Source organism: Gopherus flavomarginatus, chromosome 5 (assembly GCF_025201925.1).
Source record: "Gopherus flavomarginatus isolate rGopFla2 chromosome 5, rGopFla2.mat.asm, whole genome shotgun sequence".
NCBI lineage: Eukaryota > Metazoa > Chordata > Testudines > Testudinidae > Gopherus > Gopherus flavomarginatus.
Genome location: NC_066621.1, coordinates 144,340,178 through 144,352,287, shown reverse-complemented (window position 1 = coordinate 144,352,287; position 12,110 = coordinate 144,340,178). Strand labels below are relative to the sequence as shown.

Genomic DNA, 12,110 nt, shown 5'->3' with positions numbered 1-12,110 from the left:
ATGCAGGAGAAAGCATATGACATGGATCAGTAGCAGTGCCAAATGAAAGCAAAGGAGCTGCAGCAGGCATACCAGAAGGTCAGGGATGTCAACAGTCCATGCGGTGCTGAACCACAGACCTGCCACTTTTACGAAGAGTTTCATGCCCTACTTGGCAGAGACCCCATCACCACCTTACAGCCACCGTTGATATCTCCTAGAAACCCAAGACACAGACCCCATTTGTGAACAGCGAGGGTAAGGAGAGGAGGAGGATGGGGACATATGATAGAGTAGTCCAGCTATGTCGCAAACCAGAACCTGTTTGAGACTCCACTGAAGTCCAGTCAAGTTGAGCACGGGTGAGCCTGATGCAGGGAGAAGAACCTTGGGTAAATGTGTAATTGTATTTGCCATTACAATGGTGTACTGCTGGCACCCCGACTTAGCAGGACACAGCTATTGACTTTTGTATTAATTTATTCATTCTAGCAGAGGTAGTAGTACAACAAAGAGAGGTAGAGTTGTCATCTGTTTTTACATTCCCCTGTAGAGTTAGGCAGGGGGCGCTTTGCAGAGCAGTTTGCTTATGTACGCAGGTATGTCCCTTGAATCCTGCTTAGAGATCTCGGTGAAACTTTCCTGGAGGTGCTCTGCAATCCTCTCTCAGAGCTTTCTAGGAATTGCAGCCTTATTGCTTCCTCCACAGGAGGACACTTTCCCGTGCCAGTTGATGATAATCTCATCAGGCACCATTGCAGTAAACAGGCTAGTAGCATATGGGCCGAGCAGGAAAAGAAGAGGGAGATGCACCAGGACATAATGGGGCTTCTCTGTCAACAAACACAGATGGTGCAGATTGCTGTGAACCTACAGGTTGAACAATCCCAGGCTTGCCTGCCTTTGCACTCCATGGAGAACTCCATTGCAGCATCTCCTTACACCTCCCCTCTACATTCCATGTGGCATATGGGGCCGCATCCCTAAACCTACCACTCCACATCAGGGGTCAGTAAGGACAACCACAGCTCCACATACAGTGGCCTGGGAGAACCACAGTTGCTGTACATGTAGTCAATATGGACATGAATATTTCCCCTTGCTAAGTTCTGTTTCATTAATTTAAGTTTTTTATGTATTTGCTTTTACATCATACAGAATTTTTTGTAGTGGTTTTGTTACTCAATAAGATTCAATTTTTTGGAAACTAATTCATCTTTATTGTCATTCTCAATATATGCTGCAGAATGCCTTGCTGTACTGAAAGCACCCACTGACTTGTTACTGTCCAGTGACACAACTCCTGGGATCAGTGACAAACACAGTTCAGTAATCATAAATGTACAGCAGGCACCACAAAATTAATTGGTGCATTAACAGTGTTATATTCATACACATACACAAAGCACCACACAATTCCTGACAGGCCCCAAAACAGCAGGGCGAGTTAGTAATGTGTGAAGCTAGACTGTGCGCTATGTCTCACTGTTAGTGCTCTCTGTAGGGTGCCCTTTGCAATGCTTTGCTGCTGTAGCCTCCAGCCTGGACTGCTCACAAACAACCCCCAGTGTATAAGTCTCTCCCAGCTATGTCTGCGTGTGGGCTGCAGCCAGCCAGCCATACCTTGGCTCTAACCAGCCTTGATTATGCTGCAGGGTGACCTCAACACACCCAGTCCCAGCTCATCCCCCAGAAATGTGCATCCTGTGCTGCCCAGCCCTCTCCTGGACAGTACAAGTGTATGTAAAGTGTATTATTTCTTTAATGGAAATAATATGCACATAACTTGTCACCATTAATAGAGTTTTCAGACATTTCAGTTCAAGCACACTGGGGTAGATAAAACAAATTTATTAATTACAAAGAGAGAGATTTTAAGTGAGTACAAGTAATGAAGCATAAAAGTCAGAAATGATTAAAGAAAAATATAGATAAAAGTTAGGCAACTGATGCCTAACTTAACAAATAATGTTAAATTCAAAACAGAGGACCCCTTCTCCCAGAGTCCAATGAATGCTTCCTTTGTCGCTTCAGGTGCCTTGAACGCAATTAGAGGGAGGTGCCTTGCAGGGTTTGCCCTTCTTTTTTTTTATAGTTTCAGTCCCCTTCTTGAAAAACATTCCAGCTGGATACCAGGAGAGAAGAAGTCTATGGGGAAGGATGTTTCCTGCTGCATTTTCCTCACCTGCTTCAGCTTCCTTTGTTTCCCTTCCTGCTTTATGACTCTGTTCACTGCTTACATGCAAATTAAGCAGAGCGCACATTCCTTTATTTGAGACAGACTTGTTTGCCAACCTCAGTTTGGAATATTTGTTAATAATACCATACAGTGGAATCTTATAACTTTGCACACAGTATTGCCACACACATTTTATCAGGACAATAATTACCAGCCAATTATGAGTTTTCAAATTATAGCTCACAAGTAAGGCTATGATTTAGTCACTGGTATTTTTAGTAAAAGTCAGGGACAGGTCACGGGCAATAAACAAAAATTCACGGCCTGTGATCACTTCTACTAAAAATGCCTGTGATTAAATCTTGGGGGTGTGTGAGTGGGCCGCTGCTGAGGGGCATCTGAGAGGGGTGCGCTGTTGGGTGACACTGGGGGCGGCGGCTGCTGCTGCTGCTGGGTGGGTGGGGCGCCTGGGGCCAATGGCCCCAACTACCAGGGGCAGTAGACTGCAGCTGCTCCGGCCAGCCAGGGACCGCTGCCAGAGCAGCGACTGGTGTGCTATTCCCTGGGGCCACTCCAGCAACAGCTGGTGTGGCTGTCCTGGGGACCACCTTAGCAGCTGGCCCCAGAGCCAGCTGCTTGGGCAGCCCTGGGTTCAGCCACACTGGCCCCTGCAGAAGTCACGGAGCCCTACTCACAAGGCATACTTGGTACATAGATTATTAGCATAGTGTGTAGAGTGTGAATACCGGGATGCATTCTGTCACAACCTTCCCATGTGAAAGTTAAAGCTGTTTTGACTCAACTTTAACTCACATAGCTGTATTTTAAAAAATCAATTAGCTTGTTAACAGACTGCACTGCGACTTCTTCTAGTGGCCCACTTCTTCGTTTTAATGCAATGTCTGCTAGCGAGGTCATGACTCGAAACTTACCTCAGATATGTGCTCTTCCATGGATGGCAAAATACCAATCTCATCTAAGTTAAATTAATCATGTAGCACTAATCTCTTAAATTGCACAAAGTCCTAAGATACGCAAGTCATGAGAGTGCAGAGGGTGGTGTTTGCCTTTGAATGTACCACCATACCACCATTAGGCTGTTTGATTAGGCATGTTCAGTGTGTACCTCAAAATGTGTGATAATTTAAAGATATACTTGCTATTTAAATAAGAGATTTCCCCTAATTGGCTGTTATAAATTAGAGGCAAGAAGAAATGATTTATTGCTTATAATTGGAAATGAGTTACGAAGACGAATGTTGGTAATCACGAAATAAAATTTGGAAGACATTGATTTCCAGATGGTTGGCAATGAAATTGCTCTTTAATGTATAATATACCAGACATGGGGGAAGGGGAGGTTTCTACTGTGTGCCGTTGTGCTTTGATGAGTTACTTGTATGAAAGTACAGTTACCTGAATCTTAAATTATTGTATTCCACTGCATATACCTGCAAGATGCACCTTGTTTAAAGAGTGCTGTATTATCTGAGATAGTGAAGGAGGAAGAGATAATTTAATGTTATGTCTAGTATGATTTTTGTCCTTTAATGTCACATACTTTAAACAGGAAAGATCTAACAATAAATCTTGCATCACCTTTGGGTATAACAATCTCTGTGGATTATTCTCAGAGACTGCACGTTACTAGATGTTTTCCTTTGGCCTCATTATCTGTTTTTATGAGGTTGAGATTGATCAAAAACACCTGTCCAAAAGCAAATACTTGTGGACCTCATTGACTACATCTGGTATAATACATTTGTACCAGAATTTTTGTACCAGAATTAAAGGCAAAAACACTACTGTTAAAAATTTTGCCATTGGAAATACACATCTTCACAATGTAATTTAGTTCTAATCAGATTATAGAAGTGTTTGTGTGACTTGTTAATTTAGAAAGATTTGTCTGTCTGTAACTGTAAGCACAGGATGTAAAAATGATTGGTATTTAGATTGCCTTATATAATTTCCATAAATTTTCTGCCTTTTCACAACCATTTTGGGCCCCAATTCAGCAAGGCGGTTAAGCCCTTAAAGTGGGACTACTTGCATAATTAAAGTGAGGCACAGGTTTGTGTGTCTTACTGATTCGGAGCCATAGTGTGGTTTTTCACATACTTTGTAGAATAAAGTTGTAACCCAGCTTCATAGCTCCCTCTGTTTCAAGAAGATTTTCTATAAGATGCAAATCTGCCTTTCTGCCACCATTTCATTTGGGCAGGCAGAAAAGGCTCAAACTGGTGTGATGAAAGCAATGGCATCTTTTGGACAGTGGTTTCTCTTTTGAGCAAGTCTAGATTTTTTAAAAATTGCAAATACTTTCCTCTGTTGTCAGCTCTCAACAGGTGAGTTCATCAGCATCCATATTGACAAATCCAGTAAAGTCTTCCAGTAGGTTTGTCACCCATCCGGGTTTTACCTTCTGTGTCTGGGTGCCATTAGGGTTGCCAGGTGTCCGGTTTTTGGGGAGTTGAGGTGTTTTGAGCTGGGGGTTGTCTAGATGACCTCCTGAGATCCCTTCTAACCCTGATATTCTATGTATTTGTTGTCTGTCTGTCCTTCTGTCTATAACATTAGTATGGGTGGTAAGCAGCAGTAAGAGGATTCATATGTGGATGGATTAAATTAAAATTCAGCAGTAAGAGAGCTTTGAGTGACGATTGTTATGGTATAATAATCCCCTGGGTGAGTGAATTGCTTAATATAAATTATACATCTTTATTACCCCGTAACTCCTCTCTGTTTTATGTGATGTATTATATAATCTTTGTTTATTAAGTAATAAGCAAAATAAAAAGTTTGTCACAGCCAGCTTGTTTTTCAAAGCATTTGTTCATTTTGAAAGTTCAATTTATGTGATCTTCAGCCCTGCCAGATTCTATTATACTGAATCTTCTTTTAAATTGTTAAGCTGGAGGACAAACCTAGATGCTGCCTTGAATGTCTTAACTGAAGCTGGAGCAGGAGCTAAGCAGATTCTATAGTGAGCAGACACTAACGACAAATACTGTGCCATTACTTTCTGGCAAGAAAATGTCAAGAGTATCAACTTCACGTGTTACATATGTTGGTTGACTGGAACATATGAATAATTTTCAAAATTGGCTTGAAATCTGTATGTTGCACTTGGGCTTCATACATCTTTTTCCTTTTGTAAGTTTGCTTTACTATTCCCAACATTGCTTCTTTTGTGGTTTATTTTTTTTTATTTTTAATGTATTTAATTCTGTCAGTTTCATAGTTCGTAATGCAAATGCATAAAAACCAGAAGATACAGTAAATGGTGAATGAGTACAGAAGCATTTAGAAAGATCACGAGAACCATTTCATTTTTGTCGAAGTATTATATTTTAAACAGAAACATGCTGTTTATCACAGTGTGTCTTAACCCAGGAAACGATACCAAGCATATGAGACAAAGCAGTTCCTAATTCCGAGTATTTCTTCTGCTCAGCAGAAGCCGAGTTTTCAGCAAGTCTAATGAGCTGGGATAGATGGGGAGGTAGTCATGCTGATGGGGGGTACATGCATGTTGAAAGTGGCATAAAGGACTTTGGCTGTCCTCTTTTTGTGAAACTGCTCATTTGAGCATTAATGCCCCATCCCACTCACGCCTCAGAAACAGCTGTGTTCTTCAGTGACGGCACACTACAATATCCTAGCCTTCCCTGGTTAAATGAAACTGCAGAAGGAGCCAGCATCTGTAGCCATGGCAGCCAGTAATTTATTGTTCCATATGGTTGGTGTGGCAGCAGCTGCTCTGTTTTAAGGAGGTCAGGGCATCAGGGCATTTAAAAAAAAATGTAAAATCTTTCTTCAGTGCTCTGTACAGTACAGTAATAGCTAGGGGTCTCTGTGGAGGTAATGACATCACCAGCCAAGAGACATAAATTACTTTTTTTAATCGAAGATGTTATTCTCTTAGGAAAATAAGTTGACACAATGTATCTCTGTGTGTGATGGTTTTGGTTCTCACTGCTGGTGTTTGGTGATAGTACATATTAATTAATGATCCTCCTGCTTAAATTGGGATTAACTCTGCTGAACTCAGGGGAGTCCCACTACTGTAAGATCAGTGGAAGGAAGAGGAGAATCAGGCCCAATGTCTTTCCAGTGCATCATATATATGTTTTTTCTGTATTATTTTTGGCTTGCTCTGAGAACTGTAGTACTCTTACTACTGAGAAATAAACATGCTTTATGAACACTAACATAGTACAGAAATACAGCCTGTGGAGTATTCAGTTTCTCATTATTGTGAAGTGCAATAGAATGACTCCTTATATTTAGAGTTGCAGTTTAGAATTAGGGGTTCCACCAGAAAGAATCCCTTTTTCCCTTCATTATGGGAACATTTGTAATTAAAATGACATTGGAATATTTACTGTAGTACTTAGTGTAGCAGTGATTGTATTGTTCAGTGTGATCGCATGCACTATTGCCTCTAAAACAAAGGCCGACACATTGCAAGTGCCTTCTGGGCTTATTTTATAGCTTGATTCTAACTGGGGAGGGGCAAGGCTTCAGGGTATTCTTTGGGGGGCATGGTGTTGATCATTAACATGCAGCAACAAGTCTCATTTTTGGATAGAGTGTTAATTGCAATAATCACACTGTTTTCAAATAGAGAGCTTTAATGTCTTATCTACTGCTTTTCTAATATGTGAATACAGGGTAACAGATATTTTACCAGCAATCTTCATTTATCTAACCTGTTGATATTGTTACTGCATTCTCATGTCTGTGTGCATCTAAATTGGTACTCTAGATTAGAAATCAATGATTAACAGTATGATACACATATTCAGATATTAGGAAGGTTGTATAACTCACATGGGGCAGCATAAAGAGGAAGCTGGACACAGAATAAGATTTGTATATGTGCCTTCAAATGTTTTCTCTGTATATCGAAGGATCCTTTAGGACTTCTAGGGAGTAAATACATTCTCTGGGTTAACGATACCATCTTCTTCTATGATGTTGATAATCATGAAGTGCACCAGACAGTAGTTGTAAAAGAATACCGTTGTAATCCAAATCACTCTGTAGGTGCAAGCGCATAGACTCTGCCTTTGAAATGTTGTCTGGACATCAGCTTGGTTATATGCGCTGAAAACAGGTTCACTTTGGACTGCCCCAGTTGTTCAAGTATCCTGAAAATGTTCTGAAGTGCTGCAAAGAAGACTCTCATCTGAACACCTGTCTCTTGAATTTTAATATTTTCATCTCTGTCAGATAATGAAGACTAAAACTCTCCACTCCTTCTCTGGGTTTCACTTCCTACTGTAGAATAGTCAGATTTAGTGTCCTTTTTAAATTGAAGAACAACTTCTTTGTACGCTAAAGAATGCCAGAATCAATGGATGAGTAGAGGGAAAGAAGCATCTTACTCTAAATTTAATGCTTAGCTCTGGAGATGTACATCTCTATTAATGAAACGTAGACTCCATTCACAGGTATGCCAGGGAACCTGTGTGAGCAGAATTTAGGTACCAGGCAAGTCATTCTCTCTATAGCTGGGTATGTCTGTATGAGGGGACACAAAGCAGCCAGAACTACGTTAAAACAATTGAGAACAGTGTTCATAGCAATAAGGAAACAGGATTTCAAATGACTAACTTAGCACTTGAGTGGCAAAATAATACTCATCTCTGATCTCCAAATGTGTTTCTGCGGTCCTTTCCCCTGCTATGCAATACTTCCAGAAATATGCGCAAGTTCAGCTTCCAGCATTTCTTACTTTCAGCTCATGTAGGATCATTGTGGTTTTTGATGTTGTCTAGTTTAAGGCTAGATACAGGATGTTAAAACCATACTGATGTAATCTCGGTACATCAATGTAAATGTGGAATCACCTCACTGAAATAAAAGGAAGTGATTCCAGATTTACACTGGTGTAATTAAGAACGAAATCTGGCTCACTGAATCTGTCCCTCTCACTATAACAGAAAAGAGGGAGGGGCCAGCAATGGGTAGGAATTTTTTGGCCGCTTTCAGAGCATGTGGCAAAGGTAATCTATTTTATAGGGCCTTTGGGGAGAGCTAAGAAGGGCTTTGGGTGGATATGGGATGGAGTTTTGCTATTGTGCTTATTAGCTTGCCTTTTTTCTAAGGGCTTGTCTACATGGGGAGTTATTCTGATTAGCTGTTCCTAAATTAATTATTCCTGATTAATTGTATTCCAGATAAGGTTAATCCACTTTGGAAATGGATTAAATTTATTCAAAATAAGACACTATTATTTTGGGATAAGAGCATTCACACATGGAGTTAATCAGGAATAGCTAAACCTCTTTAAAAACACACCCTACCTTATTCCAAATCAACTTCCATGTCTAGACAATCCTTTATTGTATGGAGCTGCTAGGTGATAGTTTTACTGAATGTAAATGTTAATGCTATTAAACTGTGTGTAGGGCTTGATCATAGACTTTCTTTTTTATTTTTAAATTGAAAGGATAAAATAAATACATAATATGATAACATTAGCAAACTTATTCTCTTGGCTAGAGAACAAGTGAATGCAGCCTGTGTCAAGCTGACCTTGTGTTTTTACATTTACAATATAACTTTCCTAATAATCACCAACACCTTTTTCTCTTTTTTCCAGATTAAGACCCTTGATTTCTACACAACTAGCTAAAAAGGCTGCAACTGAAGAGGTATGTGAAGTTTACCAGCTCTCCAAGAACCCTTCTACACAACTGCAATCTGAAAATTGACTTAACCCATAATACAATACTTAACACTTGATTATGGCAACTACTACAAATCTCAGTGGACTGGTGTGACGTTTCCTTCTGGTGTTGTCTGAACCAGTGATCTGCTAGGCCACTCCAATCCTTGACTCTGGGAGCCAGCCTTACCCTGCTCTTCTGTGAGAACCCCTACTCCTGGGCTGTCCACACACAGCCTCTGGCATGTAAGCTGCTCCCAGCTACTTGCAAGCAAATGACACTAGTCAATATCTCCAGTCCCAGACACAACCCTAGGAACCTCTGTCTTGCAGTGTCCAGTTATGCCTGCTGGACACTGCATGCTCATATAAGTTTGTCAATTTAACGAAGAAATTGATATTTACCAGGCTTGTTATCCCAAGGGTAGTCTCTGACACACTTCAAACCAAATGTACTGCTTCAGGCAGAATAAACAAACAGATTTATTAACTATAAAGGTGGATTTAAGTGATTATAAGTCAAAGCATAACAAGTCAGATTTGGTCAAATGAAATAAAAGCAAAACACATTCTAAGCTGATTTTAACATTTTCAGTGTCCTTAAAAACTTAGATGCTTCTCACCGCAGGCTGGCTCTTCAGCCAGGCTCTCTCCTTTGATCAGTGGGTCAGTTGCTTGGTGGTGGTGGTGTCTGTAGATGTGGATGGGAGAGAGAGAGAGCTTGGCAAAATGCCTCTCCTTCTTTCCTCTTGGCTTTGCTCCCCCACCCCCCTTCAGAGTCAGGTGAGCATTACCTCATCACAGTCCAAAACTGACCAAAGGAAGGGGGTCACTCCCTCGAGGATCTAACAGATTCTTTTGTTGCTGCCTAAGCCAGTGTCCATTGTTCCTGTGAGGCTGGGCTGGGTTTGTCACATCCATGCCCTGATGAGGTGAACTGCCCCTCTGCTCCTGGAGAGTTTTTGCATGGGCTTGCTTTAAGCCATGAGGATACATCTTCAGCCTCATAACTGTATACATGAAATTATAACCTGTACCCTTATTATAACATGACTGTAACAACCATGCTCAGTGCATTATGATCCTTTCAAAGACACCCAACATGACAAACTTTGCGTTGGATACCACACAATCATTTTATAAAGATGAACATGGGGGCTGTAGGGTGTTTTCCCCGAGGTACAGAGCATCACAACTGGATTCTAATCGCTATTATGGGAATGTAAATTCTGAGTCAAAGAGATGAGGATTGGTCCCTCTGGTCAGGCCAGTGGAATCATTGCAACGGTGATGCTCTCTGTTTTCCAGTTGGAATTATTTGCTTTTACAAAAATAGGGATTCAGAATGGAAGGGTGAGTGAAACTGTGAACACAAACCTCTCAATAAACCAGGTAAATATTAATATTTAATATATTCAAGAGGAATTCCAGTTTGGGGAGAGGGGAAATAACACCCATATGCTTTTAAAAAACAAACAAATTGAGTAAGAGAGCAGTGGCAGGGAGTAAGCAGAGATTGTCCCTACTCCCTCACTGTATTATCCAGCAGAGCTGAACTGGCACACTGGAGGAAGTAATCAACTCCTGTTGAGGACCAATGGTAGATGACCTCCCCCATGGAGCAAGCAGGTAGCCAGGGAGAGAATTGTGATTCTGGTGTCATGTTTCCCTCCCTCGTCTGCTCCTGGGGCAGAGGAAGAAGTGACAGCTCACCCTAAATAATGAAACTTAAATACTTATGTATTTTGGTTTGAGATTGTAATGTTGCAGGGGAGGAGTTGTTAATAATTATGTGACCGTATTCACAATACTCATTTTGGTAGTTCTCTCTCACACACACACACACGCATTCTCTCTCTCTCTCTCTCTCTCTCTCTCTCAAAATGTGGGTCATGATTCCTGTCACTAACTCCTCCAAACTGAACCATAGACTCTCTATAGATAGTAATTCCGTGCTCTAATAATAAGAATATAGCAGTGGGGATATATTAGCGACTGCGTGACCAAGATAGTAATTCCATGCTCTAATAATAAGAAATAGCAGTAGGGATATATTAGCGACCGCGTGACCAAGTTGGTGATAGTGACTGTGAAATGCTCAGGGAGATTAGAGAGGCTGTTAAAATAAAAAACTCAGTAATAATGGGGGATTTCAACTATCCCCATATTGCCCTTAGGATGAGATGCGGAAAGAAAGTTTCTTGACACCTTAAATGACTGCTTCTTGGAGCAGCTAGTCCTGGAACCCACAAGAGGAAAGGCAATTCCTGATTTAGTCTGAAGTGGAGCACAGGATCTGGTCCAAGAAGTGAATATAGCTGGACCCCTTGGTAATAGTGACCATAATATAATTAAATTTAACATCCCTGTGGTGAGGAAAACACCACAGCAGCCCAACACAGAAACATTCAATTTCAGAAAGGGGAATTACAGAAAAATGAGAAGGTTAGTGAAACAGAAATTAAAAGGTACAGTGCAAAAAGTGAAATCCCTGCAAGCTGCATGGAAACTTTTTAAAGACACTGTAATAGAGGCTCAACTTAAATATATACCCCAAATTAAAAAACGTAGTGTGAGAACCAAAAAAGTGCCACTGTGGCTAAACAACAAAGTAAAAAAAGCACTGAGAGGCAAAAAGACACCCTTTAAAAAGTGGAAGTTAAATCCTACTGAGGAAAATAGAAAGGAGCATAAACTGCCAAATGAAGTGTAAAAATATAATTAGGAAGGCCAGAAAAGAATTTGAAGAACAACTAGCCAAAGACTCAAAAAGTAATAGCAAACATTTTGTAAGTACATCAGAAGCAGGAATCCTGCTAAACAACTAGTGGAGCCACTAGACAATTAAGATGCTAAAGGAGCACTCAAGGACGATAAGGCCATTGCGGAGAAACTAAATGAATTCTTTGTGTCGGTCTTCATGGCTGAGGATGTGAGGGAGATTCGCAAACCTGAGCCATTCTTTTTAGGTGACAAATCTGAGGAACTGTCCCAGATTGAGGTGTCACAGGAGATTGGTAAACAAATTGGTAAACTAAACAGTAATAAGTCACCAGGACCGGATGATATTCACCCAAGAGTTCTGAAGGAACTCAAATGGGAAATTGCAGAACTGCTAACTGTAGTCTGTAATCTATCATTTAAATCAATGTCTGTACCAAATGACTGGAGGATAGCTAATGTGACGCCAATTTTTAAAAAGGGCTCCAGAGGTGATCCCGTCAATTACAGGCTGGTAAGCCTGACTTCAGTATTGGCAAACTGGTTGAAACT

The 12,110-nt window shown here is 40.7% G+C and overlaps 1 protein-coding gene across 2 annotated transcripts in view; it reads left to right on the top strand.

Annotated features, from left to right (window-relative positions):
* BRF1 (BRF1 RNA polymerase III transcription initiation factor subunit) overlaps positions 1 to 12,110 on the top strand; it is a 268,924-nt gene that overhangs the window by 230,790 nt on the left and 26,024 nt on the right. For both annotated transcript variants that reach the window (XM_050952602.1, XM_050952603.1), the window contains one exon: positions 8,772 to 8,823. In XM_050952602.1, the coding sequence (XP_050808559.1) occupies positions 8,772 to 8,823 (52 nt within the window). The remainder of the gene's footprint in view (positions 1 to 8,771; positions 8,824 to 12,110) is intronic.